Source organism: Mugil cephalus, chromosome 4 (genome assembly GCF_022458985.1).
Source record: "Mugil cephalus isolate CIBA_MC_2020 chromosome 4, CIBA_Mcephalus_1.1, whole genome shotgun sequence".
NCBI classification, from domain to species: Eukaryota; Metazoa; Chordata; class Actinopteri; order Mugiliformes; family Mugilidae; genus Mugil; species Mugil cephalus.
The window spans coordinates 21,069,932-21,094,770 of NC_061773.1; the positions used below are offsets into that span (position 1 = coordinate 21,069,932).

Genomic DNA, 24,839 nt, shown 5'->3' on the forward strand with positions numbered 1-24,839 from the left:
ACATAATGGGCAACAGTGTATCTCTTAATACAGTATTGGCACTGTTGCCTGTCTTGCCTTTGTGATTACAGGTTTACAGTGGACCAGGATTCCCATAGAAAAAAAGTTACCCACATGGATATTGTTTGTCTAACCTGGCATTTGGGGCATGTATGGGCGGCAATGGATACATGTGAAATTTACAGGTACAGATTTTTTTTTTTTTTTTATCTAAGTAAAATGTAAGCTTCTAGTGTTTTAGCTTTATTTTAGATGCAGTGTAACTGACTGAGAATCTAGACATTGCGACACCTTGCGTTTTAAGGTGATTTTTTTTCACAACCCTCAAATGTTTATAGATTATTATTTTGATTCTACAGTTTCATTGAAAACATATTCGACTGTCTTCAGATGACGGTGGGATTTCTATTCTTTTGCATTTAAAGTACAGTTATATACAGTCTGGTTGAGATGGTGCCCATGCAACCACTGGCTAGTGTATCCTTGTTGAACTTGCTGAGTTTTAAGAAGACATTTCATCCGAGTGGCTTCTTCAGGGATCAGTGGGAAAGTGCTTGATCAGAAACTGGTGCAACTAATTTCCATTAACCGCTAGACCCCTCAACCCCTACAGCAGAGGACGGGGCCCTCAAAAACACAACCACACCACCCTCGAACAGCCCCCCACCGTGGGGTCCCTGTCCTCTTTCCCTATGAATGGTGCCCTAGGAGGACAATTGTCAGTCAGAGGCTCCAGTCTCGAGGTGTGAATGGGTTTAACCTCCTGAGACCCGAGCATTTGTTTGGAATGCATCTTAATGTCTTTAAGATAAGATTAAGATCTTCAGGTATTTGGGATTAGTATAATGTGTATATATATCTACTAAATAAAACTAAGTATCATCTTTGAACTGGAAGTGGATTTTTGAAAAATGTGGACACAGGGATTAATTCACTGTATATTACAATTCAAGTCACCAATGTGCACCAAAAAAATAAATAAATAAATAAATAAATTTATTGCAAAAGCAGAATTGGGAACGATGAAATCCCAACGTCCTCAAACGAGTACTTCTGAATTTGTTGAATTTGAATGGCATATCAAACTAGAAAAGTTAATAAGAATAAAAAAACAAGTGTACTGACCCTTCACTACCAGTACATGGCAGACAAAAATGTCTCCTTATGAAGACAACAGACTACATGAAGCGGAATAAGTTGCAACAAACCTAAGACATAATGTCCCCGTATGAGCACGCCGGGTCTCAGGAGGTTAAAACTTCTTGGGGACCGACGTTAAAAGTGTATTGTAGCTAAATTGATGGCATATTATATCTCGGGCCCCCTCCTCTGTTTAGAGAAGGTTCCTTTACTCCTCATCCAGATTCAGAATCACACTTAATCTGAAACCAATCCATCTGTCTTCTCTGGCTAAGATTTGGACGTTCTTCTCCAACTCAACAAGTCCGGTTGCATTTTTTAAAAAACGCTTTTTGGATACACCACACCATAACCAGGACGACTGAGGACTTCCACAAGCAACTGACTGGTATTTGTGTTAGTGGATTAAGTGGCGCACACCGAGGGCTTTAACATCTGGGAGGGGCGTCGCTGCCGTGACAGTGTAGCGTCAGCTGGCCGTGTGAAATAGAGGGTCTTCATCCGGTGCAGAAGGGAAACCTTTCTTCTCGCTCCTACAGCAGGTTTGCCGAGATGCGCAGGGCTCCGACGCAGCGGAGGTCGCGACGCTGCTGGTGAATTACAATTGGGATACGAAAGCCACCATGAGAGAGTGGGGGGGCGCTTTTTATTCTATTTTAATTTTTTTTCCGCGTATTTCCACGTAGCCGAGCATTTCGTTAATTGAAGCCTCCTTCCCCGTGAAGGATTCCGTCCCGTGGTCCCTCTCTGGAATGATTTTCCCGAGCTTGTTTTTTCTCCAGAGCACCATGGAGACCTCCGAAGGCATCGGTCATGCTCTCTGGTAAGAGGCGATTCTGCTCCATGATGTCCTTCTCATCCTCACTGGGCGTATTAAGGAATGTATTTTATATTAAATATGTTTAAAAAAAATTAAAATGAAATAAAAGCATGTCTCGGCTCAAACGGGAGCACATATGTAAATGCATATTGTTGTCAGTGACACACCTGCTGTTATGTTATCGCTTGCATTAATTACACTTGGTTTTTCAAGCTGCTGTCTGCAACGACTATGCAGATGCAGGATGGCTGCTGCCTTCCAAAGCTTCATGTGGGAACACATGCTGTAGGACGCCACACTGAGCTGCACGTCTGTACAGTAGATGCAGGGCAGGCGCTGTGTGAAAACACGTCTCCTTCGTTTGTGCGTGTTCAGAAAGCACTAGGACATCCTGCTTGTGTGGCGAGACATGCCGAGAGACCAGGGGATGCCAGATTGCAGGTGAATTCAAACAGCAGCTTTAGTAAAATAAAATAAGTAAATAAAATCAGTGTCAAGCTTTTTGGGGAAAGGCAACTTCTCCCTGTTGCTGCACTGTTGTGGAGCAAAAACAGGCAGCGGCGTCCTGTTATCCACTGTCACTCGGGCCTTACTGGTCCATGAATTGAGCTTGTTCTCATGCAGCAGTGTTAAGCCCCCATTATTAACAGATTCCTGAACATGGTCCGCCGTCGGGGTCTGGAACAGCTCACCCAAATGTGTTGCGTGGGGTCAGCCGGTGCCTTGAGGGTGATTCATTGCCGGCCCACCTTTTGGTGTTATCTGGGAAACACCTCTCTTGTTTTCAGAGGAGGATTTTCCTTTCAGCTGCCGAGCATTTGTGAAAGTGCTGATTGGTCCTGTTTGAGGGCTGTTGAATTAGCAGGGAACGTCATTTACAGAGAGGTTTGGTTTGTTGTTTTATTGCAGGGCAAGCTTGGATGCCATTCATGTTCAGTTTTGTTAGTTTGTTTTCACCCCTCCCTGTTTTTTCTTTTTTGTTTTTTTTTTTCAAATTGGTAGCACGGTCACATTCCCTGTGGTTTCCATGCTATTTTAAGTGTTACGATTCGGTCTGACGGTGTGAAATTAGACCTTGACCCAGATTGGTGCAGACACGGTAGTATTCTTTTGTCACGTTGTTACAACAAGGTGACACTGCTCCTTTTGTGATGCCCTTAAGACACCGGCTGACACGGTTGGTTCAGGAGGAGGCGACTGACCAACATGGAGGGAGTAAAAAGTCACACACTCACCTCCTTATCTGGATCAAGTCCTTTCACCAAGTACTTTAATCTCTACGTTTGGGCGGATTAAAAATTGAAAATATGCTTTCAGGCTTCATCCAAAGTGTCTTGAAGCGTAAGTGTAAGCTCAGGGAATCAAGTCCCAGATTTGGCAGATATGGTGGCGCAGACAAGAGACACAAATCACCCAGATTTCTTCAAAACGCGAAAGCATATGGTCAGGCTGCGCGTACAGTAAAGGATGTAACTACATGGCTGTGGCTGCTCTTCATGAATTTGAACAAAATGAGAGCTCTGAGCCCTTTCCAAAATCAACAAAGCGGATTACAGCCACTTAGGAGCGCAAAAAACTTTAGAAATACATACAGAAATCCCTGCAGGTGTTACAGAGCAAAGGAAAAATGCATAGGAATAATCCCCTCGGACATTACGGGCACATTCCTTTCTTTATTACTCCCCCCCACCTCAGCTTAGCCGAATCCAGGTGGATAGCAATCACCAGAGTGACTTTGTTTCGCCCGTGGCAGCTGTGTCAAATGTGCAAAGGTGAGCGTCAAGGCCGGGGAGGAGAAATGGAGCCACGTCATTGGTCAGTCTGAGCTGAGCTGCCCGGCCTGGGCGCTGATAACTGCGCTGTAAATCAGTATTTCATGGTTATGAAGAGCGCAAGAAGAGATCATATTAGTGTGGGGAGGCTGATGGGGGTCACCTGACCTTCCATAAGCCCTGTGCAGCTCTTCGGCTGGAGTAGCTCAGGTGGAGGTGGTTACGTATTAAATCTGAATCGGCCGCATGTAAGACCCTCACTGATCTCTCATCGACTGACAGCTACAATGTCTTTTCTCTCTACATCCCTGTTCCTCCTCATCATCTTCCAGTGGGTGCATAGTGTCCTTGGAGTTTGATGCCGACAGTCAGGGAGAGTGTGCAGATAAAGGCCACGGCGCTTCTGTTCCTTTAGAGATGAACAAAGCGAGGTTCAGAGGTCGAATGCATCAAGGAGCAGCACTTGGAAGCGTTGTTGCAGCGAAGACATTTCAAAGCCGCGCGGCCTCAAGCGCTGTTTCCCTTGTTTGGATTCCTCAGGATGTGGCGTGGGACCCTCATGCTTGTCCAACAGGGGCTGTTTGGTTCCAGCCCTGCTCTGGTTACCATGTGTAAGTTGACAACAGCAGCAGCTGTGTCAACACCAGCAGTCAACAGGAGGACTGCCGGCCTCACCTGCTCGTAGCGAGCAGGAGGTGAGACTTTCAGCTGCTCTTTTTGCATCTCAGCTGCTGCACGCTGAGAGAGACCAGCAAACATACCGAGCAACAGCCTCGTTCCAGAAGCATCTTCCCTAACATATAAAGACACATGCAGTTGTAAGTCAACAGAATATTTCTGTTAAACAAATTCTGTTGACAGCAGCATCTTGTTCCTGAGACTCTTGGGCAGGACGAGAGCTGACAGCAGAGGGGGAATCTCCTTAAGAGCCGGGAGGCATCGTATTTATCAAGGGATGAGAAAACAGGATATAACACTGCTGTAGGAATTTAACTTTGCTGTGAATGTTGCGGTCTACTACTACTACTACTACTGCTGCTACTACTACTACTACTACTACTACTAAGCTGAAGCGAGGGCAGTGCAGTTCCCCGTGTGGACATGGTAGGATCCGTCCTACCTTACAGGCTCCAGTGTGTAGCCCGTCGGACTTGAATATTAAACTCCTCCCTGATTTGCATTCGTGTGATGCGAGCTGCACAGGAGCGGCTCACTCTCACCGCACAGCTCATGTTTTAATCAACATGACTCCCACAGTGCTATCTGTACCACTCCCCCAACCCCCTCGCCCCCCAACCAGCACACTCAGATGCTAAGTCAACATGTGTTTGATGGCGCTGTGGCGTTCCAACCGCTCACACTCCCATCATCTCCGCTGATCATTTCTTTCGATGCTGCTCCCGTTTGACTCCTGTTTATCTGATTTCCTCATTGTTCCACCGTCTCTCCTGCAGGCTCCTCGGTGGAATGTGACGCGGCCCGTGCTGTCCCTACCTGTACATCTGCATACCAGATGTTTAAAAAGTTGGTGCCTGACTTCACCCGGCGAGCCTGACGGAGTCTTCCAGGTGTGTTATTGGTTTGAGTCGGTAGTGGTTAAGAAATTGCCCTCTGGGTTTGGTCTCGACTGCATCTATGTTCTTTTATTTGGCTTCCTGTAGTTTCTGTAGTCACAAATTTCACATTTTCCGAACAGAATTCCAGTAGTCAGGATGTTGGATGTAATGAAATTGCTTCTTCCAGAGTTGATGTGGTACGCTGCACTGTTATAGAGTTAGATGCTAGTGAGGTATATAGCTCTTCAGAGAAGTTAACATTAACACTTATCGCATGGGTCGTTTTTCAGATCTCCAACCTGACAGAGAGATTAAGTAGAGACCCCCTACCTTCCATATTAAACTCAGCGTAGTGTTATTTACAAATAAACATAATTATTATAATTTTGCTTTCAGTATTAAGCTGTTAAAACAATACGCAGGTTCAAATATTCAGGTTTTTGAAGACCTATAACCTATCATTTAGCATTCATACCAGATAACATAAGACTGTGGTTGTAATCACTAAGTGTCTTGAAGTGAGCATTTTATTGTTAACTAATTTAAAAAAAATATATATTTTTTGGGGGGAAAAAGAGCTTGTAATCATCTACCTTATAAAAGACAAATAAGTTGACTCGGAGCAGCACTGAAGCGGTGTCTGGCTTAATGAGTTAAACACATAGCACCACATTTCCAGGCGAGTGCCGCTAGACAAAGCCATTCTGAAGAGCCACGGCAGCCTTTTGGCTTCAGCATTCAGCTGCCCAGCGACTGTCCGGAGGAATACCAAATGTCTCTGTCCGTCTCCTCCTGACTGTTTCCCTCAGTGGATTTACGGCTCTGCTGATCTGCAGACGCACACAGCACTGTTTTGCACTTTCACAGGTGAAAATCCCCCTCCGTGTATTAGATTACTGAAAATCTCATGATCACGAACTCGCGGTTTTAAACAGGATTCATGTGATGATCTTTTGTCTGGGCAGTGGCTGTAATTCTGCCACTTGTTTGTGTGAAAGGCTCCTACTAGTCTGTCAACGGGAGGTTCAAGCATGCTGGGGGGTTTTCACACCAACAGGAGCAGACAGCCGTTACTGGTCTGCTTCCAGGACAGGAGCCAATGCAAACTCAATAGAAGTATTTAAAGTATGCCTTCACAGAAAGTGAGCCTCTTGCTTTATGACTTTTGATTCGGGGGGGAAACAGAAGAACGTGCGTTGCTCGCCCTAAAAAGCAAAAAGCTCGTCAGTTTTGAGCGCAGCTTATAAGGCAGCTGCTCCGCTCTAACTGATAGATAAATGTTTCCTTTTGAAAGATGTGATGCTGGCAGAAGCAATCTTTGGATGGGTAATTTTGATCCAGCCCTTGAGGCCTCACGTCTAGATTTGTGGGCTGAATGGAGTCGTTTTACGATTTACTCGACTGGCAAGAGGACGGCAAGACGCTTGTTTATGGCGGCGATTTGTTAGCAGCAATGAGTGAGAGGCTTTGGCAGAAAATGGCACCTCTATTTTTGGATGTCAATTCTCTTCTGGGGATTCAAAATGAGGCTTTGTTTGTGGTGAATCTTCGTTACGTGGGGAGAAGTGCACATGAGACACTGATCACCTGACGCAGATGGGCGGGTGCTAGCTTCGATACATAGACTAAGATTTAAAATCTGGTAACTCCACGCAAAGTGAATTTAATGTGATGTTTGTGACAAGAGGATGATAGGAGGGAACGTGAGTGAACGCCGCATTCATTTGGCACCTTTGTTATTTATACCGCTGCTTTCCTTCTGTTCCTCTGGCTGCATCTCTCTTTTGTAGCGGTTGCCGTTGAGCTTTTTTGAGACATGAACCACAGATGGATTAGGTTTCATCCCCTCTGTGTATTATTAATGTTTCTTATCCTGTCTCATTTTTCCTCATCCTTGCAAATTAATTGGTTGCTAATTGCACATAAGAGCTATATTTAGAGTGTGGCACACTTCCAGGATGCCCTGGGTGCAAGTTATCTTTGAAGATGTTCTTTAAAATCGGCTTAATGCTCATTTTTTATTATGCCTTTATATAGTGTCGGAGGTTATAATACTTTCAATCAAATTGTCCTGATACTATATTCTCTATGTATAGTTTGATGACTTTCTCTGATAATTTATATATTTAAAGTATTATAAAGGAATCCTATTTGCTTACCGCTTAATGTTCTTTATTTTATTTTTTTTAAGATTTCCATTTTCACACCTGAGCAGAGGTACGGAGGTACGCCTGGACTTTGATTCCCCCATGCTCATCTTTTGCTAACTTGCTAGAAATGCGACTCACTCCACACCTCAAGGCGACACATGGCTGCAAGGTCAGAGAGGATACAACAGCAAAGTCTGAATGCGTTGTTGACATATCTCAGCGCCAGCTAAGAACCTGTGTGTTTCTTCATCAGGTGAGGGCGTGGCTGGGAGCGTGAGTTGTAAAGTCCCCGGATTCATTCACATGGAGGTCAAAGGACACCTGATCACATCCATGGGTTTGGGGGCTCCCGGTGAGTAATAGAAGGGTGAAGACACGCACTTTCTTGTCTGGACAAGCCTGGAACGGCCTGACAAATCTACCGGCTTCTGTTTTTTTTCCCCCCCACAACATTTTTTCCCAAGGGAACAGCCAGCTGAAAAAACAGCTGTGCCAGATAATCTCGTCAGAATGCTTTGTAACTGAAAACAAACGCCATATCAAAAGGGGAACTCAATAATGCAACCGCTCTGAAGCCGTGTATGAAAATAGGCTGCATTTTTTTTTTTTTTGTCAGCTGTAAATTTCTTAGTTTGAATCTGTCACATGCATTTTGCTGCACAGATGTTCAAGGCTGCCAGGACGGCAAGCTGCAGACTGAGAGGATCGCGGCTCTGCAAGAGAGGAAGCAGGCCCTGGAGGCTCTCCTCAGCTCCAGAGTGGGAGAACTCAAACAAGTGTGTTTGCAGGAAGCGGTGAGTTGCTCTCGCTTCACCTCAGTTCATCAATTATTGCTGAAGGTTTTTTTTTTTTTTTTTTTTAATTTACCCATATCTTTCGTTTAATTTTTGGTTCTTTAAATAGATTTTGATCCTCCGAGTCCGGACGCAGCTGCGAAAATTGATGTTTTTCTCTCACAGAATGGGCTGCATATTCATCTTTGCTTGATGGCTCCTGAGAAGCTGTCAGCGCTTGATAATGAGGCCACGGCTGCCTCAGCTTCTCTTTACCAGCTGTTTAGCACATCCCTATGTTTTCAGCTGGATGTATAGTGACTCACTGTCTGAGTGCCTATTTTTGGATGCAGGGATTGTCTGTCTTCTTGTCAGTGTAGCTCACTCAGGAGTCTGATTCACTACTCATCTGCAGGTTACTTTGCTTCTGCGTCTGTGCTAAATGATGATAGCCGTATTGTTTCTGGGAAATCTATTTATGTACATTGAACCATTTAAGGCCATTTTTATCAAAGTAATCTATTAATCAGTATCATTTTATGTAACACTGGGGAGCACAGAGGGCATTGGGGAGGATTTTAGTCAGTGGAGGCTAATAAATGTCCTCCACAGGAGCTGACTGGGAAGTTGCCACGTGCTTTCCCCTTGGAGACGGGAGAGAAACCCCCACTGGTGCAGCGCAGAGCTGGCTTGGCGCCCAGCACCAAGGCCGAAGTAAGTCAACACCTTGAATATCTATTGTGTTTACGCAGCAGCTGTATTGCTTTGCGTACTCGCGATCTAACATGGCCATTTGTCCCCGGCCGCAGGATGATGCTGCCCAAAGAAAGCAGATGAAAGCCATCTTCACCGGTGCTCTGTACAGACACTCGGAATCAGACCGCAATGTCCCAAATGGCAAGAGGACAGTCCATCGGGGGTGTCACACAGGTACAGTTGAACAGCACCAAACACCAAAGCGACAGCCCAAATCAAGGATTAGGCCTGACGCACAGTATTTTACGCCTTCACTTATAGTGAGCATAGATTACAGATGTCATGCCTTGTCGATGACCTGAAGATTTTGTTGTGTTTCAGAGGACACGGTGTTGTCAGAGAGCACCAGCTCCATGTCCGATTCAACATCCCATGACAATGGTGAGTGAACTGTACATTCACACGCACTATTTATCCATATTTGTAATAAGCTTAACAGATAGAATAATCATTATAAATAGATCAATGTATTTGCCAATGCTATTTTATTCATGTTTAGATCACACACTGAGTGGGAGACTCATTAGGGTTTGGCGTTAAGACTGCACATAAGCCAAAAGCCGTTTTAAAAAAGGCAACTGGAGGTTCTTTCTACTGGAGTTTCTTGAAGCTCATCTGAAGTAGCTTCTTCAGTTCTAAGAGACTAGTGGGAAGTTGAGATTCAAAAACCCCCATCAGAAACTTGCTTGACTCATTTCTGTAAGAACCAGAAACTGGTGCCACTAATTGCCATATATGGATGGATACTTACCTCCAGCCGATTATGGCAATTAGTGGCGTGTTTAAGGCAATTAGTGGCTACTCGGATGAGTGGCGAAACGTCTTTTCTCTTAAATGCCTTTTGGCTTATTTGCAGTCTCAACGCCAAAGTCTAACCCTACCAATCAGGGTCCCTCGATGACTGGGAACCTTCACAGACACTTTACTACAAATAAGAATATGACATCATGACAATGCACACGCTTTGCTGCGGTTTTACTGAAAATTTTTAGTGAGCAACGTGTGAGCTACACTGAAAGATAATTTGATTGTTTTTCTTCTCATAAAAGAATCTTCTCCCAGCGTGGCTGCCGACCAGCGCTCTCTGTCTCAGCCCCGGCTCACTCTGGGCAGCCCCGACCACAGAATCAGCAGGAAGCTTTCTCCGGTAGAGATTTACTACGAGATGAGGACACGACGCAACTCTGTCACAAGCTCCGTTAGGTACTCACTTAAAGTGGCCCTGTGCTGCGCAGCCGGCCTCATCTGTTAAAGTGTACATACTGTATCAGGGACACATAACATAACAGTCATAAATTTATGACTGTGTGTGTGTGTAAATCCTGAATGCGTGTTTTTTTTTTCTGTTACAGCCCAACCCACTCTTTACCGAGAAGTGCTTCTAATGTTGAAGGTAGAAGCGTTCCAGCAACTCCTCTTCTGGCACGAACTGCTCCAATCAGTGTTCACGTCAGGTAATCTGTAACGCTAGTGTCTGAGGCAGCACAGCCACAGCTCCCTCCCACTGAGATAACTGCATGGCTGGAGATGACTTAATGACTTAGTTGAATGCAGACGCAGTGTTAAGGTTGTAACAGCGATTAGTGTCACATTTAGCTAGCAGCGAGGGTTTTAGCTTATAATTTAGACATTAGGCATGAGAAAATGTGCCCTTCTTAAGTCATTCCCTGTGAAAATCTGTTTCACGGTTTCGGTCAAAGCCTCTCTCTTTCACACTTCCCTATCCACAGTGGCTGCCAGTTCTCTCCTAATATAAGCTGTTGTTGTGCCCATTTTTGCTGTAGGTCCGATGCATCGGGTGGTAATGGTCTGAAGCAGTGGTCTGCTAGCTTGGATGTGCCATACATGATTCCACTGGCTCAAGAGGGCTCCTCCTCTGACCGCCGAGGCTGCCCTTACAGCTCCCGAGCCAGGCGCAGCAACAGCTCTGAGGCCCTGCTGGATAGGTCAAGCCTCCCGGATGATCCCGCACCCAGAAATGGGATGCCCCAGAGAGGCGGGCCCTACAAGAGCTCAGAGACGTTGACTGATGGCAAGCTGCGGCAGATTCATCTGGGCAGTCCTGAGAGACAAGTGGACAACTCAGTGGAACAGGTCAAAATGCGTTTGTCGATGGGTGGCAGGGGGGCCAGTGGAGGCTACAATGAGCTTTTGATGGACTATATCTGGGGGAAACAGCAGAGGATGCAAGTGCAGCATCACCTGTACCAGTCCACGGGCAGGATCTGGCAGGACATGTCCTCTCCTCGCTCCTCCACTGCAGCTGTGCCCCCTCATGCCAATGGATTTTCACATTCCCAGGTGCACCTTCCCAGTGCTGCAGCCCCTTACAGCCCCATGGTCCTCAGAGGGTCCCAAGCCGAGCTACGCAGGGTCAAAGTCACCAGAACCAAATCTTGTGGGCCCTTTATTCCTTTGCAGCAACATCCCCAAGATGCCATCCTGCTGTCACCGTATGAGTCCCCACTTCCTGCCTCTGGCACCACTACATCCTCCATACCCAACCTGCACCCTTACCAGACTGAGTTGTCTGGTCCCTCCTTCAGCCGCAGACCTCCACAGTTCTCTCTTCCCACTCCAGAAGACTCAACCAGAAGTTTGCATAAAGCCCTGGCACTAGAAGGACTGAGGGACTGGTACTTGAGGAATGCGCTTGGCTATCCTCCTGCCGCCCCAAAGGGCCAGGAGGCAGGGATCTCTCGTCTTTCACACCCCCACCCACTGGTGCACCAGGCTCAGTCTGTTCAAGGTGAACCAGGCAACGTCCAAAGGCCTCAGATACCACAGTCAGCCAGCTTCCACGGGCACCCACTGCATGGAAGGTCAGTACTTTAAAACCCCGTTGTCACCCAGAATTCACACACCTCCATTAATGATCGTGTAACAACACGTTTGATTTGTTGTTTGATTCAAAAAAATGGACAAAAACCTCTGCCCTTCAGAGATCGGTCTTTATGGGAGTAGACCAAAACTTTGCTCTGTTTTTGAGCTGCTCACAGCCCTGTAGCTTCTGTAATGTCACAGTCTGACAGGCCGTCCAGTGACAGAATCAGAATATGACAGGCAGGTACATCAATGTGATTGTGTAAATTGGCAGGACAACGTGGGAATCCTGTTCACGTCGAAGGGGAGTGGATAAAATCCCGGTCATTCGACCCGGGTCCAAAACAACTTTCACATCACATGAAAGTGTTCAGGCTGAAGCGTGCATAGCGGGATCATCCCTATGTTCCCTGGGTCCTATGTTCCCTGCTTTGTATGTGACCGGGTTGGGGTTAGGGACACTGTTAGGGACCCGGGGCACATGGGTACGCTCCCGTGCATAGCAACACCCAAAAGACTTCTGGTCTGTTATTGCTAAAACAAAGGTTCTTCTTGGAGCTGTTAGCTGATTTACAAATGGCAACCATCAGACTTGTCAATTTGAGTTAGTGAGCCCGTATAATTAATTTAACATATTAGTGATTGAGGCTTTAAGGGCTTTGTATGGATACATACTACTGATTTTACTTATTTTTCCTTCTTACTGGAAGTTGGCAACAAGGCACAAGATGTTGGTATTATTGTCGCTGTTAGTCAACCAATCCACCTACAATCTGCTTTCATAACTTTTTTTAATTTTTTAATTAATTTTTTTTAATTATTATTATTATTATTTTTCATTTCTGTATTTGCTTAATGCTGCTTGCCTCATTCATACAATCATCTTTGTGTTTCCTGATCATTATTCCTTTTTAATTAACAAGAACTCCTCTTGTTTTCGGGGTTGATGATTTGTTTCTTCTCTCTCACAGGTCGATGGAGTTCTCTCTCTATCAGGAGACCACAGACCCACAGGTGCAAGAGGTGACCCCAAAGGAGGCCAGTGCAGACCCTGGCACGCTGGTCTGAAGCAGCAGAACACACAAACACACTGCATTATATGAGCAAATACACTGTAGCCTCACAGTTACACACACACACACACACACAAGCTGATACAATGTGACCTCAACAGCAAAGCAAAACATGGCAACCTCAGCAGAAAGAGACTGGAGTAAATGACAAACTGTACCTGTACCTGTACAGTTTGAGAAAAAAAAGCCTTGGCAAGATCCCCATGTTATACCTGATTCCACCAGTATGAACTTCAAACCCAGTATTCCCATGTGGACGTGCACTGGTGCTGACTAACAGAGCATCTAATTCCAATATGGTCATGCTGTACTTCATATATAAATATTTCTGGTCCAAAACAGTAAAATCCTTCCTAATAACCTTGAAAAGTCTCCCCAGATATACTTTTTTACAGAATATATACAACTCTAAATGACTATTTTGTATCTTCTCAGATATAAAGACCAGTTATATTAAAGAGGTAATTTATTGCTCATTAACCGTGAGATATACAAAGATATTCTATGAGCTCACTTCATTCAATAAAAGGAGTACTACATGCCGGTGAATGTGTGTTTGTAAACTATATAAAACATGCTTCAGTCCTCATCTGCCCATCGATTTCACAGCCATTTGTATCCTTCGCGTATGAGAAAATGAAACGGGGCCGTGAACTGTAGCGTACTGGTGTAGCGGACAGGAGTGCCTAAATGTTTTAATGTCGAGACTAAAGCTTGGTTAGAAAACTTTAAAGTGCTAGCATTAAGCTTCTGTGAGCTTAGTCAAATCAAAAAACTGAAAACGTTACACGATGTCACTAAATTAGTGTATTTGGAATGATGTCATATATGTATTGGGACTTCTTTACGTGCGGGTTATTTTGTAGATTCAGCTCTGTGCTGGCTGATAAATGTAGCTTTCTCTGTGCTGACTGTAACAGAACAATTCGGTCAGTTTTAGGAATAACCTTAGGGCTGTTACGAGACCTACTGTAGAGCAGTAGCACATGACTGTATGACAATAAATAACTCGTAAATCAAATTTTAGATGGCGGAGACTTTTTTTAGCGTCAAATTTTATTCTGCATTGAGCCGTGAAGGATGTGAGTGTCATACAGAGCACTTTATAAACATCTTAAGCCTTAATTTCCTATGAAATTGTCACCGAGAGATGACAGGCAGTAGTGAGGTTTAGACAGGGTTTATAATAGCTCAAAATGAAAGCGTTTAACACCTGTTGAAGATCTACCTGAGTGTTAGTCTGTATATAGTGTGGATTGTACTGATGAGTTTCATGCTAACGTTTTATTCCCGTACTAACAATGTAATTTTTAAGCTAACCACGTAACAAGTATTTAATCAGAATTACCTCCCCCAACTCCTTCCACCCCCCCAAGCGAGCACTATTTAATTGGCTGTAAACAAACAAACAAAAAAAAAGTGAGGTTGATGGTGGGAACAGGATAGGGCTGCTGCAGTATTGAATGATGGTGTGAGCAGGTCTCATATCAGTAAATCTGTTTACGAGAATTCATTCTAGCTTTGTATAATTGATAGTCTCATGTTGCTCTGTGCGTCTGTTTCATTCACTTTTCATTACGCCGTGCATCATTACATAGTTTTTAAAGGCAGTCTTGGTAGCATTCTGCAAAAGATAACAGGAACAAATAAAATCCTCAAGGAAAAAGAACTTATTTGTCTTAGTGTGACATAACGTAACATGTTTTTCCTTAATTTTTTTTTTTTTTTTGTCATTTTACGTTTTTGTTCTTGGTACTCATTTGAATGTAATATCTTAAGTGTGTTATAAGCGATAATTCTTTCTACTCGGGTACAAACTGTAGCACACTGTGGAATGTCACCGGGTTTCTTCTGCTGTCTGATGTGTTCACGTCGTCTGTTTCCAGCTTCACAGAGCTCCTTCCAGCTCATTAGACCCTGAAATCAAAGACCAAACTGCTGTGCACTGGGGGTCGTAAAGGTATTTTTCATATAATGTACTATGTAAGTTCAAAAGAAATGATCCATATAAAGCAAATGTATTCAAACTATATTATATTTATGAACCAATAACATTTTTGTAGCTATGAACTGTAGCTCTTTTCTCATCAGTGCGGGAACTGGTAACATGTGTTGATGCCACTTCATTCAGCAGTGTGCCGTGTTAATATATGATTTTGTTTTTTTTTCTAAAGAAAAAGATATTTAAGTGCAGCTGTTTTATCTGCCCCTCCCCTCTTTATAACCAGGCCTATGGGATTAGACTGAATAGGCCTGCTCTATGCTGTATGTATGAGATTGTGCATTCATTCTACTAAATAAAGTGTCATGTCGCAAACAAACAAACAAACAAAAAAATCTAAATGTCTGAGGCGCATTTTTTAATTGAATGAAATAAGCAATGGTGGAGGCATGTACCTTTTGCAGATGTTGCTCATCACTTCCTTTGAAGGGAACTTGTGGTTACAACATGGAAAGTTGTGTAAAAGTGACCAAGGCTAATAGTTAGCAAGCTTAAGATATATCCTGGAAACCAATCCATCGAGGCAATAAGTATGACAACTGCATGACAACCTCTGCAGGTTAGACCTCTCTTCGTTGTCACAACTACTGGGCAAAAATAAATAAATAAATAAATAAATATGAAAATTAAATCATTTAAATAATAAGAGAACAAGAATCAGAAGTTTTATTGTGATTGTTCTGTAAAAAAAAAAGGAATTAAAGCAGCATAAGGATAAAAAAAGTTATAGCAGCTATATACACAATAAAAATATAAATATATACAGTAAAGCACACAAATGAATGTAGTTGGGAAAAAAATAGCAGCAATTTAAACTATTATTTAATTATTATTAAACAGCAGTGCAAATGGCATGTTAGTGCAGGTGGACTGGGGAATAAATATACGACGAAGGTAGAAGAAGGTTTTAATCTATTGGTTCTGGATGTGATGACTAAAGTGTAATTTACGCAAATTCACAGGATTTTATGTCCGAAGAAGAATTATGAAGCTGTCACACTTCTTCCAACAGGTGCATCCGAACCAGTGGTTCTTAAACAGGAGGTTCCACGAGAGGCCACTGCTCTGTGTGATTTGTGATTGGATGCATATGATTTATAGTGGGAAAAAAAAACAATAAACTTATCTACTCTCTATGACTTTGTTTTAATAGTCACTATCCCCATGCATTGTCAATAGAAGGGGGAAGGGTAGTGGAAAATGAATTTGCCAGAAACAACCACCGAACTTAACCACGTCTGCGTTTAAACGGTGTGGCGTTTACGTGCTCATGCGTGAAAAGAATATGAACAGAGCCATCTTGTGGTATTCACGGCATACTGCCTGGAAAAATTCAGAGACTACTAGTGGAAAGTTTGTTTCATGTCCTCTTTAATAAAATAATAAATAAAATAATAGAACACTTGTCACGAATTGTGAAATAAACCACTGAGGCCAGTTTTTGTACCAGGCTGTAAACATGTGTAATAATGCTGTAAAGTTGTTGTTGTTGTTGTTTTTCTTTTTTAACATTGGGGGTGTATGGGGATTTGCTCCCTTTTACTTTTGGAGCCAGACTCAAACAACCACTCGATGACCTGCAGTTTTTTTTTTTTTTTTTTTTTTTTTGCACTTCCGCATGGGCTTCATCATTTAGACCCAGAGGCTGCTGCTGCTGCAGGCTGGGTCAGACTCCTGGCATTCTGAAAATCCCGTGGCATCGCGCTGTTTTCCGTGTGATAGCGGTATAAGATAGATGCGGTCAGAAACACAGCGCGTAGCAGCGGGGGTCTGCTATTCCTGGACCTGAGAGCTTCTCGGTGACACGGAGGACCGAGAGCGAGCGGAGCCGTGTCTTATTCCCCGCTTTACAAATATATTAAAAGTGGATACATCTCACCCAGGGGTAAGTCACAGACTGTATCCTCCTCTTCTGTTGAAAACTAGTTATTGCAAGTCTTTTTGGAGTCTCTAGTATAAAACCGCGTCCTTTTTTGGGGGGTGCAGAGTCAGTGTACGCAAAATACAAGCAAGAAACATTAAATTACTTTACTGTTGAAGAATGTTGAGCTAGGTGTAAAAAGGGACCGAGTTTACTTTTACCGAGATTATTCAATAAAAGCTACTAATTTAGTTCCTGAAATGTTATTTTAGTTTTTAAACAGTTTTATATATATATATATATAAATTTATTATTCGGGATAAAATAAACTGTAAAAAATAAACAGCACAAAGTGTCACGTGAGCGTGTTTAAACTTTTATTTTTAGCATTTAAACTATGAACAACTGTAGATGGTAGAAGAGTGTTAAGATATGTCAGCATTTCTTTGGTTTACTGTGTTAGCAGGAACTTATATAATGCTGGTTAAATGTTGGGATTTTTGTTTTGAAATTAAAAAAAAAAACTAGGTATGTTTCCATTTATTTACTGTCAGGTGACTTAATCTCTTACATCTGTATCTTTTGACGCTTCTAATAATAACCTTTTATAGCCACACAATGATCCGCTCACCTTGCAGTGAGAGCAGTCTGTGTGTTATGTTTCTAATGACTTAATTGTCTAAACAGTTCTTCCGTCCAGATGTGAAAGACCGTGCATGAATTTTAAATGGCCGAGAGTTCGTGTTTACAGCAGCGGCTCCTGCGCTGCAGACGTTCATGCAATGTCAGGAGGCGTTGAGTTGCAGCAGGGCCAGGGTCAGGAGCTATTTACGTTGACATACCATTCATCTAGCTAAAAATAAACATACACAGCGCGTTTTAAAATGTCATAGCATGCAGCCCCCTGCGATCAGTAGCTCAAAGCAACACAAGCCTGAGACAAAGCCCTTAACCTCTTGAAATGCACACATGATTAAAGGCCTCAGCCTGATTCGAAAACGTCTGATAGTGTTTTTGTTACAGATTCCTCCCTGAGTGCTGCTCTCAGCTTGGCCCCGTCTTCAGCAGTGCTTGAACTCATCAGACTACAGTCAAACATGTCGTCATCCTACGCCGCTGCCATATCAGCCCTCCTTTCGTCCAGCTCTTCTAATCCACTCGACAAACCCAGGCCACAACCCTCCCCGCTCACATCAGGGAGTCCTAAACCCAGCAAACACACCAACTCCCCTCCGGCTGTACAGAATCGCTCTCACTCGCCTGAGCTGCAGGGATTCTGCGAGGAGCAACAGGAGAATCCTGAAGACTATGGCATAGGTATAGGCAAACCCAACACTGACGCCCATTACAGTGGCTGAGATTGTCGCTCCTGAATCTGCTTTCTCTTGCACCGCAGGTGGTTACTACGCTGTAGAAATTGGAGAGATTTTTGTTGATCGTTACCAAGTTGTTAAAAAGTTGGGATGGGGCCACTTCTCCACCGTGTGGCTCTGTTGGGACATGGTGTAAGTACCCGTCTAATCTTCTGGATTTCTTTTTTCATTTTTTTTAACATAACAACCTAATATAGTGTCATTATATAGTAAAAACATAGTCGTAACTCACTGCCATAATTGTTTGCATGCAGGAAGAGGCATTTTGTGGCTCTGAAGGTGGTGAAGAGTGCTCAAACGTTCACAGAGACGGCACTGGATGAGATCAAACTTCTGAAATGTGTCAGTGTGAACATGTGGATTTACTTTTGTTTACTGTCAGATTTTGGTCAACTCATATGACGCGTCATTGATAAGTTTGTGGCCTAAGCTAATTGATGATAAAACATATGCGTTTCAGCTATTTGCTGAAGAGTTGTTATGAAGAAAAGTTAATTGTCGTGGCTTTTCTGCAGTCATCTGTTACCTTTGTCTCACATACTATTCACCTGAAGAGGTCCACAAAGACATGGAGCAACACTAGGGGAATATGCCTTTTATTACAGTATAGTGAAGGCTGCTGAATTAAATCATGGCATAGAACATCTGAAAGATGACTCATATCTGTAGCAATCACTGAAAATGGAATCTAGGCAGAGGCAACTGAGAAAGTTTTATAAAATTGGGCCACAAAATTATCAATCACCCCCCGTACAATATATATAACAATAAGAATTTGTAGTGTGTGTCTGTGTGTAAACTTGTAGCCATTCCCACTCTATTGATGCTAGTTATTGAATTATATTAATGCAAACACCTACATAACCTGATTATCAAATCAAAAAAGGACCATGTAATGATGTGTCCTCATCAATTTTTACGTTTTGTTGATAATGATGTGTTCAACGTACGACCCTCAGGTGAGGGACAGTGACCCCCAAGATTGTAAACGTGAGAGAATTGTGAATCTCATTGACGACTTCAGGATCTCTGGAGCGAATGGAGAGCGTATCCTTTTGCCGTGACGTTCCATTGTAATCACGCACTGTATTTTTGTGCCGTAGCGGTGTGGCCTAATGTTTTTTTGGCCTTTCCAAATGAAAACTCTAAATCCCCCTCCAGGAAGAAGCATGTTCCTTAATTCCTACCCAGATGTGTGCATGGTTCTGGAGGTTCTGGGCCACCAGTTGCTGAGGTGGATCATCAAATCCAACTACACTGGCCTCCCTCTGCCCTGCGTTAAGAGCATCCTCAGACAGGTGTTGTGTTGCATCATATTAAATCAAACCTCCCCACACATGTTTATGACCACTGACTGAGGTCTTTCTGTCTTGTTTTTTGGTTTTTCGTGGACATGCATTGATGCTGACTCAGTTTCCATTCCTTACCACAGGTCCTACAGGGGTTAGATTACCTGCACACTAAATGCAAGATTATCCACACAGACATCAAACCAGAAAACATCCTCCTGAAAGTGGATGAGGCTTATATTCAAAAGCTCGCATCCAACACCAAGCTGTGGCAGCTGCCTGCGTTCGCTGGTTCACCATGTAAGTGCTGTGTTTGCTAGTGATTTTACTGAGGTCCGTAACCTCCTGAGACCTGAGATTTTATTTGCTATGCATTTTTAATTTCTCCAAGATATTTGGGACCAGTAGGACCTAAGAAGTATATAAAATAGCATCATCTTACAACAGGAAGTAGTAGTTTTTGAAAAAACAAACAATGTGTGGACACTGGGATTATTTCATTACTTACGTTACAATGAAGCCATGTAAGAAAGTATAAAACTGTTTATTTTTATACCTGAACATGGCTGAGCAAAACCAGAATTGCGAACAATGCAGCCCCAACGTCCTCAAATGAGTACTTGCTAATTAGCGAGGTTGTAGCTCGTGCTATTGATAAAATTAGTAAAATTTTCCTCATCCACTTTTGTTCTGTGATCGACTGTAGAATGAATCCGCTAAAATTCCTGCCATTATGTTTTGTATTTGCTACCACTAGATGGCAGACTAACGAGGACAAGGGGTTTAAATGAAGCAGAATAATGTCCCCGTATGAGGACGCAGGGTCTCAGGAGGATAAGGCAACTTTGTATTATGGTGTTATATATTTCTTCTCGTTTAAGTGGAAGAAAAATGTTATCTGCTGTTTTATTTTCATTAATTTTCACATTCTGTGTCTGTTTCCTTCTAGTGCCAGTGAACAGCGGACCCAGAGAGAAACAGGTGTGTGTGACCTGAAACACAGTCCCAACACATACATTTTAATTTTGCTGTAATTGTACTATGAACTTTGTGTTTGTGCTGTTTCCTAAGAGCGTTTCCAAATTACTGGGGAAGCTGACTGGGGCTTTCCACAATCTTGGACAATGGGTAAGATGTTTTTTTTTTTTCCTTTTACATGAACATATTTTTTTTGTTACTCCTACAGCTTGGAAGAAGATGTGCAAAATTGACTGGAACTAGAAAACGACAGGGAATCATTACAAGCGCACTGCACAGGGATTTCAGTTGACCTGTTTGAACTCTGATGCATGTAACTGGACTGAGGCTCATGATGGAAATATCCTGTTAATACTCATTAATTAGTCTGGATTATTATTGGAAGGATGTGGCTTACGTTTTATTGATAGCTGATGTAGCCTGTCAATAATGAGACTCCGTCTGGTGTTAATATACAGTATTTTCATATGGGGTGGGGATGGGGGGTACATGTCTAAGTAACATCCCACATGAATGCCAGGTCCAAATGTTTCCCAGCAGAACACTGAATTGTCACAAAATAATTAATGTCATTTACTTCTCCTGTTAGAGGTTTTAATTTTATGGCTGGTTGATATATATATTTGTACATTCTTCTTTTTATTCCAGTTTATACACATCCTTTATAAGTGTCTGTATTAAGTAACGTTTAATCTTTATTCAGGGGATGTTGTGGCACTTTATACTTCACATTTTCAAACTTCAAATCAAAAACTACAAATAATGTGTGAAAAACTGTAAAAATGTAACCTGTTCCTCTGCAGCTTACAGACTAACCAAGAGTCACTAACACAATCGCTAAGATCTAAACGTAACTAACAACAAAGGCTCATTTGTTATTTCTTACAATGGCTAGTGAACGAATAAGGAATTCAGACGTCTTCAGACACAATTTGCAACACAAATTGCAGCCATGAGTTAAAGAAGGCGTCTGTGTGCCATTCTCACATGGTTTCTCCCTAACTATCTTCACCCTGCAGTCTAACAAGGTCTCCAGGAGTCCGATTAAGAGGCTCACTAGGAAAGACAGAAGTCAACAGGGACAGGAGAGTGCATCTGTCCCCAAACGAGACAAACCACACGTGTCGCTGTCTGATGCCCCAGCTACATCAAGCGCAGAGAATGCCAGTTATTTCTCTAAGCTCACGGCCTTTAACCTCAAGCTGAGGAGACAGACTCTGCTGTTTGAAGACGAGCTGCACTCAGCTCCACAAAGCCACAGACACTCTGTTTGCTCATGGACAGAACTCAGCACAGACGCTCCCGTCTCCGGCTCCAGATCAGTGTTATTACATCAGACTGCAGACAGAGGGCTTCCTCCAGCCTCACCATCCTCTCCACGAGGTCAGTCGCAGGAAAAATTTGTGTTGTTTTCAGCTGCAATGCCAGCAGTCACTGTGGGAACGGTAATGTTTACAGCTGGGAACAAATCTGTACCTTGGCCTGCGTATTTAAATGAGATAATTACCTAGATTAACAGTGCACAAAGTGTTTATCCGAGTCTGATCCTTTTTAGCTGACCATGTGTTTTAGGTATTAGTGACTCAGATGTACTGCTGGATCTACTGAAGCCTCAGAATGCTGACAAAATCCTCATCAAGATTGCTGACCTGGGCAATGCCTGCTGGGTGGTGAGTCATTATTCAATGAGCAAACTAAACCTGACAAATGATCGGCTAACAGGAAGTCCACACAATCATCAATAATACACAAGTTCCTTTAATATTACAACTTCCAGTTGGCTTCTGAGCTTTCGAGAGCACCTGGTTTCCTCTTCAGACAGTTATATCACTTCAGTTTATCACGCCGTCAAACTTAATTGCTTGTCGTCATAAATTTAGCGGGAACTGCTCAGTGTTCTGTGCTTTTCATGCATGCTGGCTCTGCTCACCTTTAGTAAACAAACACAGAATCAAACTGCATGAATATTTTATGAAGAAGTCTGTGATGAAAAAGTGGAAAGCAAAAATTAAAAGAAAAGAAAATGTGTTTCGTGGGAAACGTTTGGAGCTTATCCTGAACGATTTTCTCAAAATCCCATGATCTAGGACAGAAACGTGAGCTTTATTTCTGTTTCTAAAGAGCTGTCCGAGCACTGAGACAGCTGGTTTATCACATTTTAGCTCAACTTAATGCAACAGGTGCACAGGATAATAGACATATTGTCAGTGGCCTCCAGTGACAAACACAGCTGCCATATGTTGCGATGACACAAGACTGTGTGGGCTGTAGGAGACGTAGCTTGAGAGCGACACATGGTATAATCTGCTTTATCCACTGTTGGTTGCTATGCTTTACCTGTCTCATTTAAAATAATGGGGCAAAGATGTTATTTTGTGCAATGGCAGTGCTCATATGTAAAAAAAATAACAAAAACAAAAAAAAAAGCACCTGGGCTATAGAGACGGGAATATCTGACTGCAATATGTCAAAATCAATACTATGGAACTTGAGACTTTAATTATATAGATGATTTTCAAACTTTATATCCAGATAGAAAATAAGTGTCTTTCTCAGTAACTGCAGCTGTACTTTGGGTTTAGTGTTGATTCGTGCAAATGTTAGCTTGCTAATATGCTACACCCAGCTGGTGCAAATTAGCATTGTATTTGTAAGCTTGTTAGAATGCAACATTAGCACATAGTTTAAAGTGTCAGCCTTAAAAATGCTGGTTGAGGACTAAGGGCATGTTTGAGTAATGATTTCGGAGGTGAGGTGCCACAACAAGTTAAAAAATAAAACTGTGTACCTGTTAAACAGTAGCTAAGACAATATCACATACAGTCAAAAGCATGTTGTGTAAAAAGTCTGTTATTTCATGGGTAAAGTTAAATATGTTTGTTTTCAGCACAAACACTTTACTGAAGACATCCAGACGTGTCAGTATCGCTCTGTCGAGGTGCTGATTGGTGCCGATTACGACACACCAGCTGACATCTGGAGCACGGCCTGCATGGTGGGTTGAGAGCATTTTTCAGTAAAGTTTGCACGGTGCATATTTGTTCGGCAGTTCTTAAAGTAGTATGCTTGCTTACGAAATTCTCATTATTTTAATTTATTATTTTTTTTTAACCCTTTCTGTGCATTGTAGGCTTTTGAGTTGGCCACAGGTGACTACTTGTTCGACCCCCAGTCTGGAGCCAAATTCTCCCGTGAGGAAGGTTCGTGATGTTCTCAGCCTCCACTTTGCCTCTATTTAAATGAATGCGTTATAGTACAGTATCTGCTCATGTCCTCTCAGATCACATTGCTCACATTATTGAGCTGCTGGGACCTCTTCCATCACAGTTTGCCCTGTCAGGGAGATATTCCAAACGATTCTTCAACCGTAAAGGTAAAGACCTGTAGAACAGACCTGTTGTGTACTTTCATTATAAAAATTAAAAAAAACTAGTTAACTGAGGAAGTGTTTGTGGCCATACCATATATTAAGTTTTTGATTCATCTGTTGCAATGGTGTATTGTACCTGGTGTATTAATCTACTTTCTCCTTTTTCAAGGACAATTGCGGCACATTTCAAAACTGAAACCCTGGAGCCTGTTTGAGATACTGCTGGATAAGTACGAGTGGCCACGTGAGGAGGCCGACCAGTTCAGTTCATTTCTCTCGACAATGTTGGAGCTGCAGCCAGAGAAAAGAGCCACAGCTGCCAAGTGTCTGAAACACCCCTGGATCGCCTCCTAGACGCATTCTGTGTTGTTATTCAGTGACCAGTTGACTTTTTCTGTCACATGGGACTTTGGTCCGCCGTGGGAGACAAACGGTGCTGGCATCATGAGCACAGCTTTCATTAATATTTATCAGCACCACCAGCAGCGTTTTCCCACACGGGCCTTTCATTATTTTAACTGGTGTCCAAACCATGCAAAGCAATGACCAAAGAGCAGTTTTGTCTTACAGAAAAAAAGTGCCTTCATAAAATATCACAAACCTGAGTGTCAGTAAACCAGCATAAGAGGAGTTTTAATTGTCTTGATAACCAAATGTCTTTTACATATTTGTGGAAAACTGTGAAAATGGAATCAAAAGGGAAAGAGAATTAATAAACCATAGTGGTTGCAACAGCACTCTTATGAAACCCTAATAAATGATGAAATATCATTAAAATAGTTTTTGCAGTCAGTGTGTTTACATGCCGAGCTTAATTGAGCTATGCTCAAAATTCGACTTTCTGACTACAGTCCTTGTCCCAGTTTTCATGCAGCGCAAGAAAATCGAATAACTGTTGTCCTCCTCCACACTAGGTGGCGATATGGGTCTTTTCAGCAGGTTAATACCACGTTAATACGGCCCGATTTCCGGTTGACCTATCACGTCGTATAATAAACAAGAGTCGTTAATGCAGCAGGCCGGCGTTTCAAACAACAACCAGACGGATAATACCGCATTTTTTAATGTCGTACGTAATGTGCGCGTTAATTCTGGTGCAGGTA

General features: G+C 42.8%; 2 protein-coding genes across 4 annotated transcripts; both read left to right on the top strand.

Annotated features, from left to right (window-relative positions):
* Positions 1 to 1,532: 1,532 nt before the first annotated feature.
* Positions 1,533 to 15,192, top strand: ccdc120b (coiled-coil domain containing 120b). 2 transcript variants are annotated; one of them, XM_047584192.1, is made up of 12 exons: positions 1,533 to 1,963; positions 5,187 to 5,300; positions 7,480 to 7,607; positions 7,692 to 7,790; positions 8,102 to 8,232; positions 8,824 to 8,925; positions 9,021 to 9,141; positions 9,289 to 9,348; positions 10,017 to 10,170; positions 10,320 to 10,421; positions 10,752 to 11,789; positions 12,762 to 15,192. In XM_047584192.1, exons 4-12 carry the CDS (start codon positions 7,742 to 7,744, stop codon positions 12,856 to 12,858), a joined length of 1,854 nt encoding a protein of 617 aa, XP_047440148.1. In that variant the 5' UTR covers positions 1,533 to 1,963; positions 5,187 to 5,300; positions 7,480 to 7,607; positions 7,692 to 7,741; the 3' UTR covers positions 12,859 to 15,192. The 2 variants fall into 2 exon arrangements, with proteins under 2 accessions (XP_047440148.1, XP_047440149.1); XM_047584193.1 differs by lacking the exon at positions 5,187 to 5,300.
* A 1,291-nt stretch (positions 15,193 to 16,483) lies between these two features.
* Positions 16,484 to 24,513, top strand: LOC125007290 (SRSF protein kinase 2-like). 2 transcript variants are annotated; one of them, XM_047584015.1, is made up of 15 exons: positions 16,484 to 16,750; positions 17,736 to 18,043; positions 18,123 to 18,231; positions 18,354 to 18,441; positions 19,059 to 19,146; positions 19,291 to 19,397; positions 19,532 to 19,688; positions 20,338 to 20,369; positions 20,460 to 20,516; positions 21,386 to 21,749; positions 21,939 to 22,036; positions 23,254 to 23,361; positions 23,497 to 23,566; positions 23,647 to 23,739; positions 23,906 to 24,513. In XM_047584015.1, exons 2-15 carry the CDS (start codon positions 17,824 to 17,826, stop codon positions 24,088 to 24,090), a joined length of 1,776 nt encoding a protein of 591 aa, XP_047439971.1. In that variant the 5' UTR covers positions 16,484 to 16,750; positions 17,736 to 17,823; the 3' UTR covers positions 24,091 to 24,513. The 2 variants fall into 2 exon arrangements, with proteins under 2 accessions (XP_047439971.1, XP_047439970.1); XM_047584014.1 differs by having other exon boundaries at positions 17,750 to 18,043.
* The last annotated feature ends 326 nt before the right edge of the window (positions 24,514 to 24,839 follow it).